Source organism: Hermetia illucens, chromosome 5 (genome assembly GCF_905115235.1).
Source record: "Hermetia illucens chromosome 5, iHerIll2.2.curated.20191125, whole genome shotgun sequence".
NCBI lineage: Eukaryota > Metazoa > Arthropoda > Insecta > Diptera > Stratiomyidae > Hermetia > Hermetia illucens.
This window is the reverse complement of record NC_051853.1, coordinates 38,127,083-38,152,084: the sequence shown is the minus strand read 5'-3', so window position 1 is coordinate 38,152,084 and position 25,002 is coordinate 38,127,083. Positions and strand designations below refer to the sequence as shown.

The 25,002-nt window shown below is 35.8% G+C and overlaps 1 protein-coding gene across 5 annotated transcripts in view; it reads left to right on the top strand.

Moving 5' to 3' along the window:
- Positions 1-25,002, top strand: part of LOC119658306 (nuclear factor of activated T-cells 5) — a 143,302-nt gene that overhangs the window by 110,817 nt on the left and 7,483 nt on the right. For 2 of the 5 annotated variants that reach the window (XM_038065611.1, XM_038065609.1), the window contains exons 2-9: positions 3,403-3,527; positions 4,172-4,317; positions 9,931-10,146; positions 13,035-13,181; positions 13,238-13,520; positions 13,783-13,963; positions 14,061-14,278; positions 21,719-21,914. In XM_038065611.1, coding sequence (XP_037921539.1) covers positions 3,403-3,527; positions 4,172-4,317; positions 9,931-10,146; positions 13,035-13,181; positions 13,238-13,520; positions 13,783-13,963; positions 14,061-14,278; positions 21,719-21,914 — 1,512 coding nt within the window. The remainder of the gene's footprint in view (positions 1-3,402; positions 3,528-4,171; positions 4,318-9,930; positions 10,147-13,034; positions 13,182-13,237; positions 13,521-13,782; positions 13,964-14,060; positions 14,279-21,718; positions 21,915-25,002) is intronic. The other 3 variants (XM_038065610.1, XM_038065612.1, XM_038065613.1) reach the window with 3 other exon arrangements.

Below are 25,002 nucleotides of genomic sequence, written 5' to 3'. Positions count from 1 at the left end.
TCAGTTCTGATATTTAATCCAAAAGGGGGGAATGCAGGGGCTACCCGCTGCTGCCACTATACGGTGTCTACCCTCCATATCGATATCTGCTCAAATAAGTCAATAATATATATTTTTAAAAATTGACTCCTTACGTTCATTCTAGAATCTACAAAGTTTATCAGAGTGAAACTTGTTTGCACTGATGAAGGGAACAAGTGGTTCCTGAAATATCGGTATTTGCAAGAATAAATACCCACACCAACGAAAAAGAAACAACAAGTTTTTATTACTTCCATACAAAGTTTAGTCGAAATCGCACTATGACTCACAGTTATAATAGGTCAAAGTTGTGGCTTTGTGCAAATTTACTATAATCCAAGACTTTAAATATCATTATCACACTAAAATGAGTAATTTGACATAATATATGCATATACATTACAAGCGAGGTACAAATGAGACAAAGAAATTCACAAAACCTTTCATTACTGAAGCGTGAAGCTTACGACTTTCGATTTTTTTATTAGGTGCTTCATCTCTTTTCCAATAAATAAATGTAGCAGCAAGTGGTAGGCAAAATAGATAAGTCATAGATGTCATGGAATATACTTGAGCACCTGCCAAGATAATGTGATTAATTGATTTGTGTCCCCATCATAAAGTTAGTCTCGGTTGGAAATCCCAGTATACGAGCAAAATTTTCATCATTTATAGGAAGATCTGATTTTGTGCTTTACAATGCAGAAAGCTGCCACCAAAATTCATCAAATGCCCTTAAGGGTTATTCTAGTGTTAAACATGTAAAACAAGGTATCATTTTCAAACTGTTATAAAACGAAAACTATAAAAGTTGTCGAACGAAAATTGTACATGTACATGAAATTTCTGCATCATATTGAAGTAGGGATGAAAAATGGTTATATTTCCCATCGGTTCCAAAATCAAGTCTTATTTGGTCTAATCACTTCGACATAGTGTTGCGGTAGTGGTGATTACTTTCAGACATTTACTTGGAAAGTCAGGTACCCCCTTATTTTATTTTTGTACGGAAGTGATCTCCAAAAAATGCTATTTATTGTTACCACCTCATTGGCTGATTGGAAGTCAGTCTATTCACAACTCTCCGATTGTTAACATCACAATGTAAAACAAGTTTTTTTTTCTTTTTACGGCAAAAAAGCTTTAAATTTTTTATGATATATTTATTAATAATTAAAATTTTTTAGGCAAATCTTCAAAAAATATGAGTTTTATCACTCCGAAAATACCCATTTAAAAAAAAAACAAACAAAAAGGTTGCTGAGCGTCCTCTTCCTGTTCTGAAATCAAAAAATCAAACAGCATTTTAATCAGTAACCCTGTAGCGATAGAATGAACAATCCACGAGTATATACATATGTGCTAATCTACAGTTCAAACCCTTTTTGAGATTTTGTGTAGAGATACACCACTGTGATTGTTTTCAGATTTTTCGGTTGGATAGGTTCTGAGAACGAGACCTGTTACACTTTTTGATGGTCATATTTTGAACCCTCACTCCCCTATGTTTCACCCGATATCAAATATAGAACCAGTTTCGACAAGAACTAATTGAGCCCTTTCGTTTAATATACCACATGGCGCCATTTTATACAAAAATGTTGCACTCTTAAACTTAACACAAAATGGCTGTATGGCTGTATGTAAGGGGAACAACAGAGCACACGCTCCTACCAATTTTCATGACAATCGGTCTAGCCGTTTCCGAATAAATCGGGTGTGGCAGACAGACAGACGGACATCGACTTGATTCTAATAAGGTTTTGTTTCACACAAAACCTTAAAAACGAGTAGAAGATACCGTTTTCAGAAACTATCTTATCGAAAAATATGATTTTTTACAATTTTAATTCCTTTTTGAGAAACGACCTTGGAAATATAAGGAATTATAATAGAAGCACTTATTTTTAAAAAATTTGACTAGTTTGGAACTTCTGTCCCAATGTTCAAATAATATTTAACATAGGCGTAAACTAAAACAATTAGTCATTCAATTAATTTTGGAATTTGATACCTTACACCTCATAATTTGAACTTTGAAGAGTTTCATCTACAAAGAAATGCAATCTCATGAATGCACGATATCAATATTTTATTTACATTTAGATTGCACGATTACAGTGGCAAATATGTGATTAAAGATGTCTTATAAGTGTAAGTATGCACAGAACGATTGAAGCAAGTAGCTATAAGCGACGCAAACTGTACTGTTGATAGCAGTAATCTGCTCAAAACAAGTAAGGGCAAGTTTCAACTGAAAATCAAGCATGTTTTCTTATTTCTGTCCCGCAGGGTTTTATTTTTGATTTGCAATGGAAGTCGTTGCATTCATTGCTTTCGCTGTGATTTAATTGGGTGGGATCGTAGGTGAACATTTTGATTGAATAATTACCTTGTTTGGAACTAAAAGATAATAGCTAAAACTTCATTTCTTAAAAATAGACACTATTCGATTTAAATTACTTCAAAGGTGCGGCTTTCCCTTAATAGAATATATTTTTTCACTTCCGTTTTATAGTTCCACATATTGGATGCTTACTTTCTGATTCACACTTACCAAAGACAGGAATCCTGAACATTTGAATTTTGTTTTAGCTATACAATGCTTTAAATATTTAGAAAAAAAATCGAATTGTTGTCAAATAGTAACTTTACATGCTTTCAATTTACTGTTAAAAATGTATTCCCAAAAAAAAATGCAAAAACCAAATCAAATCAACACTCACTCGAATTAGACATAAGTAGCAAGAAAACAAAATGTTGATTAGAGGCCTATAAAAAGATTGTGCAATGAACCAGCGCATAAAAAGAGTAAAATAAGATCTTGTCAAACTAGTATTTCATCGACATTGAAAGAGACGGATAAAAACCTGAAATTGGAACACGAACAGGAAATAACACCTCAAAATTTTCCCGGGATAAGTTGGCCAAACTAATAATCATTGAGAAATCAATGCATTCAATCAAAAGGATACAATTGTGAATCCTGCACATTGAAAAACTCTTTGGTATTCTGATATCTGTTGACAGACATTTTTCTCGAAACAGCAGCAGAACCCACGACCCAAGGTTGCAATTTTTTGTGGTTGCAATTCAAAAAATAAAACCATCGCTTCGAATAATGAAGAATTGGAAAGCATTTGCAATAAACACATCTTTCCTAGTTACTAGAAATTTCTGCATTTATTATCATATTATCTACTTATATGTACTTGAAAACAATTCTTTTCAGAATAAATCTTGACTCAAATATGAAAAGAAAAAAATTATCGGAAAAAAAGTATATCTAAGAAATATGTTTATAAGAATCCAACCAGAATACTGGTATAAACTGAAAAGCTTGAATTTTGATTTATTCAAATTTTCTCTATTTTTTTCCAGCCATGCGGATGACTATGGCAACGACTTCAACTATGACACCCCGAATACATCGGAAAGCCTTCAGAACACCATCAAAGCGTCACCCGGGGAAGGTTTTACCAGGGAAATTACATTCAATATCACGGGTAAGTACTTTATAAAAAAGATGAAAACATTAAAGTATTTTATGCTCAACTTTGCAATAATTCAAGCTTCATTTTTTATTCTCATTTTTTCCCGCTCAACTTTGTATTTTTTATTTGTTAGGAAAAATATCTTTCCTATGACAAATTCATAATTTTGTCAATTAGCTTTCCCTAGCATTTTTTAGAAATCATTTTTTTAATTTCATTTTTCGAAAATGTTGATATTTATAAATACTGTCAAAATTTCATGAAGATCTGAACGGTACTTTTATAATTACAACGATTTTTGTGAGCCGCGACCACCGGTTTTAGTCGAAAAATACTTTCTGCACCCCTTTTCTTACTAGACTAGATAAGGCCACTTCCATTTCACTTCCATTCCTCAGACTTTTCATCCCTTATATTAACTTCTCTCTTCACTCTTGTGAACGAAAATATCGAAACGGTGGACTTTCTATCTGTACTTTTGTGTTTCTCCACGAATTACTTTCTTAAACAATATTCTATATATTCAAATAACTAAGTTAAAGGAAGAAATTAACAGAAGGTAAAGTTACAGTTTGAAAACTGCAAATACTTAATATCTGTATTATAAAAAATATTTCCATCTAAACAAACAATAAATATTTTTTCTCCTTGATCAGGTTGGGCCGGGAAAAATACCACCTGGAAAACGGATAAATCCTCGACCTCATCCACCGCCTTGTGATAATTCCAACGATAGTGGTTTTGGTTTCGACCAACACCTTGAAGTTCAGCAAACAATTGCTCGAAATGCACCGGTATCAAGGTATGCAATTTTAATAATGAATTGAAAGACAGTAATGTGATACAATAAATGCTTAAAGTGAAATGATTAAATGTGACTTGTAACAAGTGAGATTGTTTGGATGCACACACCTTAAATGGATCATTGCGGGCATTGCAATATCACATGAACCATATCATCTTTTTAGTTTGCATTAACACATGATTTTCTTTTCATTCCATTTGAACGCTTTTTCAAAATTCATTTTTCATTCTACTCATTTTCATACGACTTTCAAGATGTAACATATTTTCTGTAGACACTTATGCGGAAGCGGATAAGTAAGTATATTTATGAAGGAAGAAAATCGGGGCGTATTTAGTCTTTATTCTTTATTTTTTCTTAAAGTTTTTATCATATCTAATTAAAGAATCCAGTATCGCATAGGACTCTGAAGTCAGTTGTTATTCTAACGAATTCGGTTGCACAAGATAGTAATAATATTTTGGATTTTCACTACTACGATATTATAACATACCATCGAAAAGAGCGATCTCAGAAAATTGTCAGTCCATTCCTGTTGCTTTTACTAGGCTCTCAAGCGGTTACCTTACTGCCGAACTCTAAAATTAGGCTATAGATGATATATTTTTTTTGTTTTTGGATGAAAGGGAAAGAAAAAAATAATATTCAAGGGAGTCACCAATTATATCTTGAAAGGGCAAGCAACAATATTAAGAAGTGCTGCAAAATGGCTACATTGGTTTTATTCAAGACCCCGCCTGACAACTTTACTGTTGCATCGCGAACACGTTACATTGGACGTCGACGAAAAAACACGTCTTTTGTATTTGGGAATTCTTCAGTTGTTTACAGCCTTGGAAAGATTTTTTTTACATTTGGTATGGTCCATTATTATTATTATTTTAAATGTGATAATATATAGTTCTTGTTAGTTGATTTTCTTATTCATTTGTAGTTTTCTATGATAACATAGTTTAGAAAGAAAGAACTTGAATGAAAAAAATCAAGTGAAAGAAATCTTGATATAAATCAATCAACACTGTAAACAACGGTATCCCCAACTTAACAAAAATTGATTCGTATTTCTTCTCGAAAAATTATTTTAAAAACGTCAAACTCGTCCAAGACAGAGCAAATCATAATATACTGTCTCATCTCTGTTTTCACAGCAATGTGACCAATAATTTTTTTGTTTCCTAATATATTATATATTCATATCACAGTATTTAATTTAGGTCTAAGCTCAAGTTTATAAACAAAATCACTTGATTTAAATTATGATTAACCAACTGTGATTTAAATCATGACTAGTCATGATATAAATCAGTCAACCCCGCAGACAACAACTCTGTAGTCAACGGTGTTAACAAAAATTCCATAGGTATTTCAAGAATTGAAACCAACATAATTTAGGTCTAAACTGGCCCAGGTACTCCCAATTTTTGTCCGCAGGTTCCTCATTGTTGATAAGCATCGATTTTTTTCCCAAAAACCCACTGATAAAACTAAAATTTTGTTTAAGAATCGAAGGATTCCTAAGTCCGCCGTCCACTTAATGGCGAAGCGAGCCAGTGGGAAAGCAACATGCTTTCTCGGTTGTGGTCTACGGAACCATCATCCTTGGGCAAGCAAACAAATTGCAAAATATATGACTTGCGGTTTCGTTCAGCGACAGATGGTAGTCGCCCCAACCCCCAAACCAGGACAAAAGTGAAGCCTTTGCCCTGGGCGAAACCATCAGCCAACTTTTTTGATAAACTTGGGTGTTTAAACCAAAAAAGACTAGTCCTCCGTGTACTATTATACAAGCGAGGGAGAAAGTTGCTTCCCAAATGTTCCGGTCCGTCATCAGGACTGTCAGGACTCCGATCATCCTCAACAACAAAAAATAGAAACAGTTGCTCCACAATCGCTTTAATCCGTCATCAAGTGGATGTTGATTCAGGACCACGTCAGTCATTAAACAAAATTTGCTAGGGGTTAAACCAGGCGGTTTTGCATTTCTGATATAATTTTCCTTGGAATAACTGTATTTTAAAGAAGCAGATCATATTCTTACTGTAAATAAAATGACGATGCCCTAGGAAACTTTTGATGATTTAATTATAGAGAAAATTTTGGTTTGAAATTGAGGGAATCCTGAGGCCATTTGGAGCGAAATTTTCTACCAAATTTCTAGTCCTCTTCCTCTCAACACCCAAATATTCAGGCGATCACAATTTCGTCCAGAACAGAGGAAGCTCATCGGACGCTGCCCCGCCTTGTGGGAGAAAGTTTCTCTCTAATTAGTCCGGTCCGCCATCAAGGCAGACTCAGAACTTAAACAATTCCAAACAAAAATTACTTCAGCTTGGATCGGCTTAGGCCAGAAATACTAAGCGGTTTTTTTTCCTGTGAGTATAATTCCCACCCATGATATATTTGCGGATTAACAGAAGGGAGCGAAAAACAACTAGCAACCACTTTAGTCGCGTTGCTACCTGATCAGAGGCGGCGCAGCGTCTGATTTGTTGCCTCGGCCCTGGACGAAACCGTAGACGTCTACATTTATAAGGAAACGTTTTTCTACGTCTCCCAAACTTTTTTTCCTGCATTCTAAAAATTTAAAATCCTTTTTTTAAACCAAAAAAATCGTTTCTGTTTTCTTTAAATTAAACATCGGTATTGCTTCTTAGGCACTCCTTTGTTACTGAAAGTCTTAAAGAGTATTTTTTTAAATACTCAATAAGGCAAAAGAAAATACCCAAAGCAAACTTTATATCTATACTTTAGCAGAGATCTTCGGTAGAGCGCGAACATACGATATTTCACGCAGAGATCTTTGGTAGACGCCATCGAAATTTTACTCAGTAGAATTTACTTGGTTTTTGAAATTAAAAAGTAGAAGGAAAACTTTTTTAATAAACATATTTACATTTGGCTCCAAGAACAATACCGGGGAGATGAAAATACAGTCCGTATATTACGAGATAAAAATTCAGGGAGCTTTTAGACTATTCTATTGCCGATCATTGAACCCCGCATCTTTGCACAACAAAAACTAAACGCCTCAACTCATAGATTTGCTGCGCACCGTCCAAAGGTTAAGTAAGTCGAACAACAGAAACTAGATACTTCAGATATGAAACGAGTTACATTTTTTTTTGGAGGCTTTAGGTACGCATAACCGAATATAATTAGTCTACAAAAGCAAACGTGATACATTCTTTGAAGTTTCAGGGTGCAGTATCTATTCACGATAAACAATCTTGATTTTCTATAGTGTTTTTGATATTAGTAGCTTTTACAAAAAGATATCGTTCTCCTATATTATGATTTATCTTTATCTTCCTGTAAAATTTTAGAATGAATTTATGGGGAGGTCAAGCAAATTTCCAGAATCGGGTGAAATATAACACTATCATCAACTTTCTCTGAACAGATATTTGAATGAGATGTACTTCGAGCCTAAATCTCTTGTAAGGCTATCGTTGTTTTTCTGATAAGAACCACATCTTTTACACTTATGGTGTCTGCATTCTGGTCCCCCCGGCGGATACAAAACCTAGTTTTGGAAGGTACTTTCATATGATATCCGCAATGGCCACATTATGCGTTGATCACGAACGTTTCAAATATCAGTGGAATATAAGTAGAATAGCTTGGATGGTGTGACTGAATTCTTGTTTCATTTTTGGCTGAACTCTTAAGAAGAATACTTGTCAGGTGATTGCTACTACATTGAGTGGCTCTTGTTTCACGTATGAAGCTTTGGGCTATTGAATCCAATCAAGCAAAAATAAACATCAGAGATGCAGATGTCATGAGGTTCTAAACTCTGTTGTAACCCTAGAATGCATTGACATTATGTCCCCTTAGATGGCAGATATTGTAATAGAAAAGATGCAAGATACAAGATTCATGCATTATCTTTCTCAAAATAGTAAAACAGAAATGACGGAAATCACTTAATTTCAATGTTTTATTTATAAAACAAACTGCAATCAATCTCATATCACTACATCAGATTTTACTTCAAATCTAATAATTTTGATAATTTGCAACCGCTTAACATCGATCAAATATGTATATCTGCCTCTTCGAATGATAACACGCTCGGTTTTTGACAGAACCTCAAAACCTTTACCTCTGCAAAAGACCTGATTCGTGAGAATTCCAAGTGGACCATGTGTTCCATCTTCAGTTTGTACCATTCAATTCTTAGTATTCAAATGTCCAACTGACAACCGTTAACTGAAAAATTCCCAGTTTCTTATTACCACGCAATTACGACGCAAATTGTGTCAGATTTTGCCCAAACGTGAACAGTGCTTTTATACTCGTACATCTAATTTGGATAAATCTCGGTAAAAACATTAGATAATAAGAGTTTCCGGAAATTTTCCCAATGCCACGGTAAATTGAACTATATTGTTGCATGTACTAATAAAATTAGATTAAAAATAGTTTTTCTCAATTGGAATTAGGTGCATTAAAAGGTATTTTAGAATTAGTCGTTCAATCCGATCAAAATGTGCTTTTGCGTTTGTGCACGATATATATATTCAACCCCCGTAAACATAACCTACTTAAATTTTCCACAAGCCCGACTTCATCTGAAAGTTGGACGAGCACATGATCCAATTGACCCTCTTCAATGGGCCAACTTTCTTCTGCGGCCTTATGCAACTTCGATGAAAATCCAATTTCAATTGCCTTCAGAAGGCATTGTGGTTAGTCGGTTATTCAAACATGCAGTTATCGAGACTCTCACGGTACTTTTCCCTTTAATGATAAATACTTTGGCTTGGCGAGGGGGGGAAGGAAGTGACTCCGATCCGGCTCGAACCTTTTTTTACAGGCCGGAATAGAAATTTAAGAGAAATAGAGACTAACGAAATAAGGTCGATTGTACAATTTCGGGAATGTTCACCCCGAGCTAGAATTTCCTCCCTACGATCTTGTAAGACTTATGTCATGGCATGCAATTTTTGTATGAATTGCACAAGATTGTCTAGCTAAGGTAGAATATAGATATTCGGTTACTTTTATCATTCAGTTGCATCTAAGATATGAAAGTGCCGAATTTTGTGAAAAACAAATGTACATTATCTTCCGCGACCTGATTAAATTTACTTATTTGTACTTGAGAAAATTATGTCAAGAATTTAATCTCGACCTCGTATAGATTCATCCAATTAATATTCTCTTAAACATTTACTCGAAATATATGTTGAAGATATATTCGCAAAAATGGACTAAAGTATTTCCAGGAAAATTAATCGAATATCATCCATCCAATCACGGATAGACTTGCCTTATTTTTTTATTTTGTCCTCAGATCATATTCGGTCTTAAAGCGATTCAATTAATTTATTTGAAATTAAATTTTGTAACTCTTAAGTTGATGTGTGAAAAATTTGGTCCATTTTTGTTTCCAACATTAAGTAAAATTCATTTTCATTTCATTAGTGTTGAAAGAATTATTGAAAACTAAAATGGAGAAAAGCATCTAACAAATCCTAATATTCTTGAAGACATCCAAAAGTTATCGTTATTTCTTTATAATTTATTTGTAAACGAGCATAAATTATATCACGTTTAATATTCTGTGGAGAACAAAAACACGAAAATGGATTCAAATTTTTCTAGTAGATCAGAAGAACCGTTCGATGAATGCAGTTCGTCCGAAGATCAAGATGAAATTCATAATAGGTCGCAACAGTTGAAATTAAAACGAAGAAAAATTGAGAACATACTAATTGATAATGATGACGCGTGCAGCAATGACGCATTTACGCAAAAAATTAATGCAACCGCTACCACCACTGCAGTGCAAAATAGAATTCCAACACCATCAGCCACAAAGTAAGGGCAAATATTCAACTGTTAATTTTCTTTTAGAATGTAAATTTTACTAGCCAATGGATCATGTTCATTTCATTGTTCATTATTCGATATCATTCTCGTATTGTATGTTGTTGTTCATATTGCGTTTTGCATGACATATCCTAAAAGTAAGAATCAGAAAAATAAGATGGCGAGCCATGACGTTGAACAGGTAAATGAGACCAGTTTTCATGAAATGTCAAAAGCTCAATTTCAAAAATCATTCTGGATTAAGTAAGTACAAAATATTCCTTCAAATATCCAATTTTAAACATTTAAAATGCACACTTTTCTCGCACTATACATTTTTGGGCAATTTAGTTTTTTACAATTAGATATTATTGATACATAAATTAAGACGATTTTGAACTATTTTATTCTCCCCAAATGGCGTATAAGTACAAGTAAGTCGGTGATATTTTCTGGTTCCCGTTCAAGTAAGATTTTTCAAAATCGTGCTATTTTGAATCCTTGACCTCTCTTTAGTTATTGAGTCGTTTCCTATGAAATGAATAAATATAAAGTCTAAAATGAATCAATTTTTTTTCTTGTTTAAAGTGTTTATTTTGATGAAAGTAGTCACTCATATTATCTGCCTTATCAATGATAACTTATTTATTCCTTTGCCGTGGATGCCTGGTTACGAGAGTCGATGAACTGATATAAATTTCCGCATAATTTCGTCTAGTTTTCAATACACACTCCTCATAATCGATGTGCAAAGCTTCACAAACCTATAATCGATGACACCTCAGCCAGACCAGGACACAGGCACCATAAACTTCTTTTGGCGAATGATCCATTTCGGGGAACATTTGGATGGTCAATTATCTTCCAATCACTACGATGAACGCTTCCCATTATCCTACATGATCCATTCTTTGTTATTTATCCGGTATTTCGTATGCCACTCACTTGTGCAGCTTTTTCATCTTTCTAATTTTCACCAGGTGACCCATAACTGTTCTCTTGAATAGACCAAACATCATCATCGTCAACGGCGCAACAACCGGTATCCGGTCTAGGCCTGCCTTAATAAGAAACTCTAGACATCCAGACGCCCCGAGGTCCACCAATTCGATATCCCTAAAAGCTGTCTGGCTTGATTGGTTTTCGGTGCTGACATTGCCTTCATTGATGTGCAGCCCAAGATCTCGCGCCAGTCGCCGCCTGCTCGATCTGGATGAAGGCAGTTTGTACGTCTCGGGCCGTTCTGCCCATGATGTCGATATCGTCAGAATAGACCAGTAGTTAGGTGGACTTAAAGGATCGTACCTCTTGCATTTACCTTAACATCACGGATCACTTTCTCGAGGTCCAGGTTAAAGAGGACGCATGCTAGGGCATCTCCTTGTCGTAGACTGTTGTTGATGTTGAATGATTTTGAGAGTGATCTTGCTGCTTTTATCTGGCCTCGCACATTGGTCAGGGTCAGTCTAATAAGTCTTAGCAATTTCGTCGGGATACCGAATTCTTTCAAGGCCGTGTACAGTTTTACCCTGGCTATGCTATCATAGGCGGCTTTAAAGTCGATGAATAGATGGTGCAACCGATGTCCATACTCCAACAGTTTTTCCATTGCTTGCCGCAGAGAGAAAATGTGATCTGTCGCTGATTTGCCTGAAGTGAAGCCTCTTTGGTATGGGCCAATGATGTTCTGGGCGTATGGGGCTATCCGGTCTAGCAAGATAGCGGAGAATATCTTATAGATAGTACTCAGCAACGTGATACGGCGTTCGATCAACTCGTGGTCAGTTTGGTAGAAAGTGGTCCCGTCTGAAGAGGTCCATGTATGTTTGTGGACCGCTTTCCGCGCAAACCGGGTACTTTCAACAACCATTTCGTGTGACCCTGCTAATTCAATAATCCGCAGTCCGTTATCATTTGTATTTTCGCGTAAGCTATGGGAGCCAACGTATCGCCTTAATACGGGCTCCTTCCCTACTTGGCTGTTAAAATCCCCAAGTATGATTTTGATATTATATCCGGAACAGGCTTCGAGGGTTCGTTCTACTGCCGCGTAGAAGATATCCTTCTCCGACTCTGCAGTCTCCTCTGTATGGGCGTGAACGTTAATGAGGCTTATATTTCTAAACTTGTTTCGCAACCGCAGAGTGCATAGCCGTTCGCTTACGTTTTCAAAGCCGATAACAGCAGGTTTCATTTTTTGGCTGACTAAGAAACCTACTCCGAGCATATGGTTTACTGGTCCCTGTCCAACGCCCCTGTTTCTGTAACTCTGTTACATAATCCCTATATTGGGACAAGGTATCTGCTAGCTGCTGAGCAGCTTCATCTCTGTACAAAGAGCGCACGTTCCATGAGAAAATCCACAAATCGTTATTCCTTTGTCGTTGTGTTATCCGTCCAGTTCGAGGCTCCTGTTGTGGCTTCGTAACTTCGGTTTTCCGTGTAGGGTTGTCAGCCCTGCCCAATAGACCAAACACCAGTGATAATTCGTCCACATTTTGCCCAGGATTCGCTTCCACGATGGCCTTCACTTGAGACTCAGGTCGGCCATGTGTCTTATTCGATAGTCTGCAATCGTTCGACTTCTCCATTTTTGCACTAAAATTGTTATAAAAAATACCAATATCAATACTTTTAAAAACCAAATATATTTCTAGAAGAACAGTTTCGAACAGTTATTCATTTCATAGGACACGACTCAATAGATGAAACGAATAAAGGTATCTTGATACAAGACATTCTATTCGCCTAGCAACTGGTTTACTGATCTCCTGCTTCAACTCCAATCATGGCTTGCCATTGGCATGAGTTTTTTTATCATAGAATTTTACTCCGTCTTATACAAGCATTATGGGGGTATTCATCCATTCTAAAAATTTCAATTTCTGTCATTGAAGATGCATGTCAACTATAACTCGAAACAGTATTCGTCCGGCATTGAAACGACCAATAGTTCCGGTGCAATCCAATATAAGTACTGCCTCAAAAAATGGAGCTGTTCAATTACAAATTATTTCGCAGCCCGAAACACAACACAGAGCGAGGTACTGCATATTTTCTAGCTTCTTAAGTTCTACTTATTCATCTACTTATACTATAGGTATCAAACAGAGGGAAGCAGAGGAGCTGTTAAGGATCGAAGTGGGAACGGGTTTCCCATTGTTCGACTGACAGGGTACAATAAACCAGCTGTATTACAAGTATTCATCGGGACAGACATCGGTCGTGTAGCCCCGCATATGTTCTATCAAGCATGCAAAGTAGCTGGAAAAAATTCAACTCCGTGCAGTGAGAAAAAGGTTGATGGGACCATGATAATTGAAATTGACTTTAAGCCTGAAAGTGAAATGACAGTAACTTGTGATTGTGTTGGAATTTTAAAGGTAAATCTCGTATTACATTGCGACCGACACAACACGGGCCGATAACGACAAAATATTGTTTTCTTCATATTCGAAACTTTTGAACATGCCATTATTATCTTAATTGTAGACAAACAAACATCAAACATTAGCGCTTACTTTTTTCTTATATAGATCCATATAGACTGGAAATACTCATGGAAATAAATTGTTGGTCGATGTCGTGTCGGTCGTAATGTAACGCGACCATAAGGCGTAATTAACAATAGGGGAAATTAACCAGAGAGGAATCGATATTTGTTTTCAGGAAAGGAATGTCGATGTAGAACATAGATTCCCTGACCATTCAGGGCAAAGAAGTAAGAAGAAATCAACGAGATGTAGGATGGTGTTTAGGACACAACTCACTCATGACGATGGTAGCGTAGAAACGTTACAAGTTTGTTCTCATCCAATTATTTGCAGTAAGTACTCTTTGACATCGGTCCAACTTAATCAATTTAACTCTCTCAAATCTTTCACAAAGTAGTTTATCATGTTGATAATTCTATTCTTTTTCAGCTCAACCACCTGGTGTACCTGAGATTTGCAAAAAGTCATTAACATCTTCCCCTGCGGAGGGTGGCCTTGAATTATATATAATTGGTAAAAATTTTTTGAAAGACACTTGCGTAATATTTCAGCATAGTTTAGAGGGATCACCGAATCAAACTGAATTAAGTCAATTGAGCCCAGTGTGGGAAGAGACTGTTTTACCTGATAAGGAGTATTTACAACAAGTGAGTAGAATTCATATAATAATTTGAAAATTGATCTCATTTGTACTCCCAAACTCATCAAAATCCTTTTTTAATAAAAGCGTGAAAAAAATTTCAAGCAAATAACTCCCCTCATGATGAGCAGACAATTCAAAAATATTGTCGAAATCACTTAATAGCCGAATATTTTTCATTTAACTCAACACTTTTCTGTACTCTAAAGAAAAACACAATGGAAATTATGCATGTATTTACAGTGTACACATTTTTACCTCCAAAACTTACACCACACACTGTTTATATTCCCATTTGTGTAACGAATAAATTATCACCTCTGGTTTTTACATTCATTTACATTGGGAGAAAAATTCAAATGAATGTGAACCCTTGAAGTGTATATGTGCACCATTTAAGCGTTGTAAAGTAAACAACTGTAATGATTCTAAAATTTCTGACGTTAATCCGAAGAACTTATCTAATTAGTTCAAGGCTTTCACTACTTTAAATTTGAATGTGTGAACTTTTCTCCACATATCGGTCTATATCTATAATATTTGTCGAATAGCAGGCATTTGACGTATATAGAATTGTCATTATGTTAATTTGCTCTAAGGCAATCGTTATGGAACAATTAAAGTATCAATCGTCACCACTTAGAATTTACGCAAAAATAAGCTTTAATTAACAAAAATTTGAAGTATACTAATATGTATTCGTATTTGCCTTCCTAGAATTCAGAAGGAAAAAAGTGTGACAAATTGAATGGGAATTTATAAATTCAAGTTGAAGGTGGTAGCCTACCTTCGACATTTTATGAAACCAAGTTTTTTAGTTTTTGTTCTTCTGTGAACATTAAGGTTCCAAATATCTCAATGTAAGAAATACACCTTATGGAGGGTTTTGTGCAGAACAACCGCCTCGACCCATTTTGGGTGCTTCAAGGGGGTCATCCCGTGTGAAGGTCGGTTTTTCCCTTTTTTTTAGAATTGTGTAAGAACTGGATGAAGATACGAGTTTTCTACCATATATTTATTAATCTCTTGAGCATGCGTAGTAATTTTTTCAGCCCGATAGCACAATTCATTATTGAAATACAGAGCAATTTATACACCCATCTCAAGTAAAGATGTTTTTTCTGCTGCCACGCTAGAGGGCGCCACGATCATCTAAAGAAAAAAAATAAACGGTATTTTAACGTGCAGACTTAACTACGGTCCGCAACCGAGGATTATTAAAAAATATTATGGTGCCGTGTTAAACTTTTTTTGTGAATTTTGGTGTTTTTTAAGGCTTTGTTAATGAATAAAAAAAACTACCGAATTATCCTAGTTTGCGGACCACAGAAATATGTTCTGAATAAGTCGTGAAAATATCAAAGAATTTCATTGAATAGATTTTCAATATGCAGTTTCGAGAAAACGCATTTAAAACGTAGAATGCGATTTTTAACCATAAAATCGTAACCGATCGTTAATCTGGTATACCTAGTCCATAAAACCTAGCTTTCTTCATGAAACACATGTACAGCCTTGGACCGATAAATACGCGCTCTTACGGCTACCAACATAAATATGGCATGTGACTTATTACGTGTTTAACACTATAATTTCCGAACGACTCCGAATATCAAAAAATCACTTTGCTTATATATTCTACACTATATCTAAAAAAATTCGATTCCTCAGATCCGACACACGGAATGATCCCCTTAAAACAAATGAAAGATTTTGAAAAAAAAACTGTTACCGGCAACAAATTTCGAGGAATCGATGGCTTCCCCAGGTGTCCAATTGGATAACAGATTTCAGCTGTTTTTTTTTCACGAACGACAGACACCAAACAATTTCCTATTATTTTTGTAATGGAAACATCATAGTATGTAAACAGGTGATTGATACACTTTGATTACGATAACTAGTATAAAGCCCCCCCCTCTACGTATGAACACGCAACAAATGCATCACAAAAGTCATGCTACTGAAACGCTTGCTTATAGGGGACAATATTGTTAGAATCAAAACCTATTTTCACCTAGTTCTAAGAGATTAGATATTGTCTGCTATTTATAGTCTAGCTTAAAATTGATAGACCAGTAGCTTCCTCCAAATTACAATTTTTATTTTTCAATGTAAATATATGTCGGGAGCAACTTACTTACCCCCTTCATCAGTACAAAGCTACCTAGTTCTACTGAAAAACAAAACAACATTTACTAGTCCATCAGACGCCACTGGAGTCCTTCACGGATGGCAGAGGAGGCACAATTCAGAGCAAGCGATACTTTTTTTTACTGTTCCAAAAATTGTGTAAGGAAGAATTTGCCATAATATACCCTTCACAGCTAATCTATAATAGTTCTTGGAAACGGCATTCACCAAATTTATGCTGAAAATTGATCAAGGCAAAACAAGCTCACATAAAAAATCACTGTTTTCCATGTAATTCCGATCGTTGAGTTGCTACAGAGATGGATACAAATAGTAAAAGACCAGTATTTTCAAGTTTACTCTTCTAGTTTGAAGGAAGAGCACCAACTATGCAAGTTCCCATTTTTGCTTTATTTTTTAAATGAGATATTTCCCTAATTTCTTGATCTCGATTGGCGAGTTACCGGGAAAATTAGACCCATTATGTATTGCGTTCTATAATAAAGGCGCTGGTGTTGGCGTAATCAGTAAGTTCATTCATATTTGAATGGGCAATACAGCTTTCTATTCTGGATCTTTCTGATTTCGAACTCATTAAATTAAAACTCTGTATATTAAAGTGGCGTTTCAACGTAGTTGATTTATCTTTAAATTTTATACCCCGCTATGCTTCCCTAATTTGAGCGGAAATCTAATTTCAACTAATTGTCCTTCTTTAAATTTTGAGTTTGATATAGTCAATTCGGGAGGACTTCTGGAAGAAGTCTCAACAGAATGAAATTTTTAAAGGATTTTTCGTTCATTCAGGAATTGTCTTTATGAATATAGAATCAACATATGTACATTTCCCAACCCTTTTCTGTCTAGGAACTATCAAGGCTATTTCCGTTCTTTGTGATGGTTACATTAAAGATCACTAAGAAGTGCATGAAATGATTCTAAAAAAGGACTACCAAAACTTGGTTCTGTTTTTATAAACCTGGCAGTCGGCACAAATTTATTCTGAATATTTGTATATTTAGCATTGGGATATTTTTTTACCCAAAATCATTACAAATCAAATTTACATAAGAAATATACCTGAAGCTCCTAACCACCTGCTTCCGATTTGTAAACTAATGGTTTTGTGTTGAATCATTCTGTAATTAAACTCTCAAAATGATGAATAATGATTTAATTCAATAATGTTTCGAATAGTAGAATAGTTCTAGTTACAATGTGAGCTGCTCGAAAGTGTCTTGAACAGAGAAACTAATTTCAGAATTAGTCACCAATTTATTGTTGTAATTACTCTCGTCATAGTAACAATTAACAATACTATAGTGTATAAACTATTATATTCCGATAGTATTATAAATTCAACTATAAAACGATAAAATATTGACAAATTTCCTGATTATTTAGAAATATTATATTTGCACATATGTACTTGCGAAAATTAGAAACTTATCAATAGCCACATACTCTGTAAACAGTTTATGGCCGCTTTCTGATCTTTTATATAATTGACGTCAACATGATAAAAAACAATCAATTCATTACGTAACGAAAATATCGTGATCAATCAAATTATAGATCATTTTGCATTACTCCGGGTTACAAACGGGTTAGTAACAAATTAATACAATTCCATATTGCAACACACTATCACGAAAACATTTCGTGGCAGATGTTCTAAAGGTGTTTTTTATTTTTTTTATTTATTTATTTATATTTAATAACCAAATGAAGCGATTGTCAGGAAGTTATTTGAAAAATACGAACTGCTCACTATTGTGTTTCCGATCTTAAGTTTCAAGTATTTAGCACTTTTGTGATTAGATCTAGATCGACTGACCCGAAAAGTACAAATTTGTGTTTTGGTCTCATTAATTTTTATACCTCAAGCAAGAGATCGGAGTATTCATTTCCTACGCTGAGAATCAAGTAATTTATATATGAATCCCTTCACCCTTACAGAGTGAAAGGCCTATTCTAAGTCCAAAACACATGCTCCCATATTTTGGTTGTCTACTACTCATGGTATCGTCAAGATAGCTCAGGGTGTGTTGTGTTTCATGTTTCGCTCGAAACTAAAACTGGTATTCAGTTATTTTTTACCATTAAGATTTGGTGGCATAAGTTCAGATGGCCTGTGGTGTCAAACAGCTTGTTGGCCAAGTTCGAAGTAGAGAAGGTTGCCAATTTATCCGTATTTTTGCAGAGAAAGGCTTTGATTGTTAATCAACAACATGATAGCTGGTTTTTGTTTTGGGATTGAGAGAAAGTCTGCAGTCATTGGAGAGAACCTTTCTCCCATTTTTCTAGTCCATGGATAGCCGGACTATTGCGAGGTGGAGGAGCGTTCAGCTGAGACTTGAAAAATACCGCTAGTATTTGCGCTTTTCTTGCGTCACCACAGATAGTTTCCCTGTTCTTGGTAAGAAAGAAGTTGCGCGATCTGTTAGCCTGTTTATATGCTGGAACGTATTCTGCCCGGGCTTGCGGGTAAACTCTTCGTTACGGAATTTTACGACTATTTCCTGGATTAAAGGACTCGAACAATTGATCCAAGAGTTCTGGAGAGAGAGAGTTCTTTTTGTATTCAGCATTTATATATTTATTTCCGCTATGGTATTAACATAGTAGCCTGGTCCCAAGCCCAGGTAAAGGAAGAGGCTTTGAGGTTGCCTTGCCTGTACTATCCTCAGTAAACCAAAAATAAAGTGCTGAGGTCAGGGAAAGAGATAAATAAAGTATAATTGGAGTTATTCCACTATGCTAAATCTTACCTGATCTCTCTTGGTGACAGGTCCCGCGACAGGACGACCAAGAAAATGCATACAATGTCGTTACAAACATGATTATAATGTTGTCCCCCTTGTCGCCCTCTATGGTTTTGAGTGTTTTCCGACTATAAAAGACAATGAACGGCGTCTTGCAGTAATGGAGACGAAGATGTGGCGTCACACGTTTTGATCACATCCGAAATGAGGAAATCCGCGATCGTTATGGGGTTGCATCGATCGTGGAAAATTTGCGAGAGAACCGTCTTCGATGGTATGGCCACGCAATTCGTGCTAACGAGAATTCACTTGCCAAGATTGGTCTGAACATCGAAGTCGATGGTAAACGACCAAAAGGCAGACCGAAACAACGGTGGTTTGATACGCTGGATGGGGATTTAAAAGCCTCAAGATTGCACCCAGATCAGGCATTCGATACAGCCAAATGGCGAAATCGGTCACGACGAGCCGACCCCGCATTCGAACGGGACAACGGCTGAAGAAAAGAAGAAGATATTTATTTCCATGAACCGCTTAAGATTTCTTCGCCAAATCTGTTTAACTTCCAGGCGTATCATGATTTTGTACGACAGCTGGCTGTACTGCATCTTATCGACTTTTGTTAGTTTAGTTTTTTGCGGCAAATTATAGCCTCGTTGAAGCCAGGTTTAGCATTGGTGCTAAGAATTTCTCCCAGTTAATATGGTCAAAGGATCTCATTGTTTTGAGCATTCGTGTTTGCAGTTGTGATGAGAATGACAGTTCGAGATGAAGTGCAGAGAATGGCTGACTTTCTCAGACAGCAGAAAATAGTCAAGGATGGACTGGCTAGTGGATTTTGTGTGTGCATGGGGTAGGATTATCTCAGACTAGTTTAATGGTTATGAATCTATTTAAACAGAATTATACCATTTAGATCATCTGCCGTCATCCCAGCAGGTGTGCATTGATTAGAAGTCGCCACCGAAAATAAGGTGCTCGGACTTCAGTTGGTGATCAACCATGAAGTTTAAGTCATGTCCCAATTGCTCAGTTGGGGAGCTGTATTTTACACCCAGAGACTACCAATATTTGTCTATTTTCGGTACTTTTAAGTAATATCGCTACAGCATAAAAGACAGGCTGTCGATGACAACTTCCTCAAATTCATAGTCTTTTCTGACTAATAGTGCAGCACCAGTGTTGGTGTCATTTCGGATAATAATATATCCGGTGAAATTTACATTATGTCTACTCTTTAGCTGTGTCCCGAAACAGTAGAAGTTTGCTTTCAAAGAATCGACCAACATCTGTGCAGTAGCACGTTGGACATGTGAGACCAGCGATGAAGCATTAAATGTTGCGCCATTCAACTTCGCGCCGGCGCTGGTTAGGTTTTGTGACATTTATGCCAACATTAGCTTAATTCGAGAAAATTCGTTGGTTTTCTTCTAGTTGTGTCTAGTTTGACTACATTTGCAGCATTGCGATACCTCATAGGCCTTAGGCATTCTCCATGCAAAGGACACGATTGTATTGTGCAACTTTGAGCAATGTGCCCGAAGTTTCGGCAGTTGTATTCACAACTCTTAATCGAGATTTGATTGGAAGCGTCAGGTTCTCCCTGTGAAAAGTCTTGCCCTTCCAGGCCACAAAGTTTGCAACCGAACGAAGTTGTAATTGCGGGCACTTCGCGGTTCGTCCAGACATGATATCTGTAAGAATAGAATAGAGATGTTAAGACATTCGATCATCATTGGCAGTTTGCTAAGAGTTGCAGGGACTCGGATCGTGATGCTAAGCCCTCTACTCACTGTGGACATTTCGGCGTAAACAGCAACTGGCTCCGCGAAAATGAGAGTCCTTCTTCTCTCGTGTTTTTAAAGGAGACTTTAAGGTTTTCAAAAATTTGGGTGTGTAAATATTACACCCTTTGGTGGCAGGAACTTTCATCTTTTTATGCTTATTCAGACTGGGTTGGAAAGGGATGAATTTCCGTGAAATTATATTGACTTATAAATTGCGGATGACTAAAGACCATCCGCGTTGGCCAAGGTCTAAGAGGGTGGAGCTATCCAAAAAAATGCAAAGAAATTGCGGAATTCACCGTGAAGATCGCAGCTCCAGTAAAGTGCCTATACAACATGCGTTTGCATCCCTCTGTGTTAGCCAGGTGCGGGAACGTCCGAAGGGGTCCTGTTGGAGACTTCTCACTTCATTGTCAGTCCCTGATCCGATGCATTGGGGTCGCAACAAAACCTGAAGTATAATACAAGAAACATTACGGAAAACTAACGAAAAATGTAAACCTAAATTGGCGAAAATAGAAAAATCAGGCCCGATCGTACTTTGACGGTAAACTCGAATCGTGATATAGCAAGGGAGGATCTACGACGGATCGCATCCTCAATCGATGTTTTCCTTGAGCTCCGACATTTTTGCCATACAGCGCACACACTATAAGCATATGCAGGCTAAATTATTCATTTAAGAATTCATATTGTCTGTTTATTGTTAATTTCTTCTCATTTTATCTGTCATTTTTATTAATTCACGAATTTCTCTTGCAGACACATTTAATATGCACTGTTCCTCCATACATTAATCCGAATATAGTCGAACCAATCACTGTGCAATTTTTCGTCATGTCCAGTGGCAAGAAGAGCGAAGCTCACAACTTTGTATACACTCCAAAAGGTGTCCATAGTTTGTTGTCGGCAGCCACAACGTTGAGTACATTACATGGTGCAATTTCAAACTCGCAAGGTATGTATTTATCTCTCGATTAATTTTCTTCAGATAGGGAATCAGTTAGAACCTTCTCGGTTATGAATAGGAAAAATAATTCAGCAAAAATGGAATGAATTCAATATTCAAGGGGGATTCCTTTTCAATCGGCTAACCGAATTCTAGGATATGAACTTTGCTGAAAAGAATCAATACACTTTGTATGGACGCTTATATTTTCAGTTGGTATAAAAATATTTGTTTTCAGAGTAAATTTCAATTTTTTTTTTCAATCACTGGATAAAGCAAAAAATTGCTGCGGGAAACTTCAAGAAGATATCAAATTGCTGGACAGAATTTTATTTAAACTTTAATTTTGAAGCAGTAGCAATTATTCAGAGGGAGTTGAAGTTTTCGATAGTGATCAAAACAACGCTGCAGGGTGAATTTTTTGTTTCTCTGCCTTTTCACTACTTTTTTCGAAATGGCGTTCCGCCTGTTCGTTTTACAATTGAAATTAAAAGAAGTTTTGCTAAATATTCTGCAATTCAATTGAAGATTCGTATATATTCACTACTTTGCTTGTCAGATACTTTTCTCATCGGGCTCAAATATTATCGATACCTAGGAATTCCGGTGTGCATGCGGGAAAGAATGAATTGAGTGTTGACTGGTACGAATGTGACGATCCGAGTGAGAAGCAATGTTTTTTTGATCACATCGAAAATGAAGAATTCACTTATCTACATTTCAAGAAAATTCGACAAACTGCGGGTTTCAATTCTATCGAAATTTTTTAGGTCAGATAGATTTATATTTTATATAAGAAAACTTTAGGGAATATTCGTGAGAAGTTCTCTTTCCCTGCTTTTTTATTATTAAGACATGTTTTGTGATTAGGACCCGAGTTGGGATGAAGAACTGGTTTTATATTTTTCATATTTTTTGCTCAAATGTTTTATTTATCTCAAGAAGCAGTTGTCATCGTTTATAAAAAAATGAATGAAACCCGAAAAATCAGCATTAAAATGATAAAAAGGAAAATAAAAAGAAGAATTGATGAAAATAACAAGAAAAAAAGATCAAAAAGATCAGAAAAGCTCCAGAACAATCTCTAAAGCAAAAAAAAACAAAAAACAAACCAAAAAAACCTTTAATCAACACACTAATCACAAAATGTTGTTTTTTCGTTTATTTCCTTCTCATAGCTATTTAGGTGTCAAAAACTTAGTAATATTAAGCCATCACAAGAATATGAAGAGCATGTGTCTCTATCGGTCACAATTTGCCATGTTTAAATGTCAGAGATCGAAACATCCGTATGATGATGTTGATGGACCTCCTCTACTCCTCTGCTTCGGACTCTTCTGGATCCGTATGTTCGTTACTTTTACTCAACATCTTCTGCACCATTCAGCAACCGATCATCAGGGTACTGGTTAAGAAAAAAATTAAGAAAACACACACATAAAAACTTTGAAGTCCTGCCACAACATTTTCAATTTTTTCTCAAGATGTTAAAAAAAAACAATTAAAAAAAAGTATAAATTAAATTATTCACAAAAAAAAATCATTGAGAATCAATAAAAGTGAATACATTTTTTTTTCATTTATTTAACTTTGTTATTAAATTTTCTTCTATTATTCAACTTTTGCTCTTTAGTTTTTGATCACTGAACATCTCGGTCTAACTATTCAACTTTAAATTTTCAACGTAAATTAACGTTTTTACGTAAAGTAAAAATAACTTTTTATTTGAATGCGCAAATACTACATTCGTTTTGGATTGCGTTTCTTTAAAAAGAGAAAATACATTTAAATAATTCAAATACAATATTTAAAAAAAGTAGTAATTAATTTAATCGCTTTACATTATAACTCCATAATATTTCTTTCTTAAATATTATAATTTAAATTTTTCAACTAGTGGCGAGAAGCGGGCATTTGTCGGCGTCATCAAGAACATCGTTGGTCGTTTTTGTTTCCTCTGTCTTATTTTTCGCACTAGTCTAAGAAAATTTCAGCTAATTATTACCAGATCAGGCACACTACACCACGTTCAATTCTAGAAATTAGGCAAACAAAAGATCACTTTGAATTTATGTACGGACTAATGAATGTAGAGTGGGGATGAATGACAAATTCTGCAAGAAGCGACTGCAAATGATTTGTTATGGAATTCTGCTCGAGTGCTCGAGTCTTTTACTCAATACAGCACCCTTCAGTATTCATTTGGCTCATAAACAACTTATAAGTGCCGAATTGGCAATTGTTTTCAGAGCAACTTCAAGCAGGATTGCAGTGAATGAATATTGTTGTTTGAAAGAGTGTAAGCCTGCAATAAGTTTTCACTTCTTATGTTATTATATTTTATAGCAATTGGTCATTTCTAGACGCATTATTTGAATAGTGTACACAATATTATCTTGTCGCTGTTTGGTATGGACAACTTCTAACATTCTATTTCAAGGCAACCACCACTTTCGAACTCCATCCTAAGGTCAAAAGCTGCTCTCCAAACCCAACAAACCCCGCTTCAAATGTGCCCAGAAACACAGTAGAAATGTACAATGGAATTCCAGCGGAAGCTTTAAATCAATTCATAAGAAAACATTGTGTTCGTTCCACGTGGGACAGAAGAAACTACTTCTTTCAATTCTCCATGCATTTGCGGATATGATGACATTCAAGGACTAAGAGTCATTCACGCCCCTACCTGCAACAAATTCAGACTAGTCTGAACAATTTCAAGTTCAAATTTGAAAACATGTTTTCACGTATACACGTACGTGTCATCACCCATCATTTTTCGATATCTGGACTTCTGTTGTTTAGATTAGAGCTTCTACGTACATTATTGCAACCTTCATCCATCTAAAATCAACCGATTTTTCGTTTGTTCTCAATAGATGTTCATTCACAGCAGTTTCAAGAAAGTTATATCAGAAAAATATTGTGTACCTATTTAAGTGATCCGTTAGCGAGCATATGAGATACTTGATGGGAACTGGTTATGGTTCAGAGGGGTAACTATAGATTTTATTTTGGAACAGGGTGTGTGGATTTTGTTATTGTTAGATGTAATCGTGTGTATGCCAGGTTGTTTTGAGAATGGACGAACGAATGG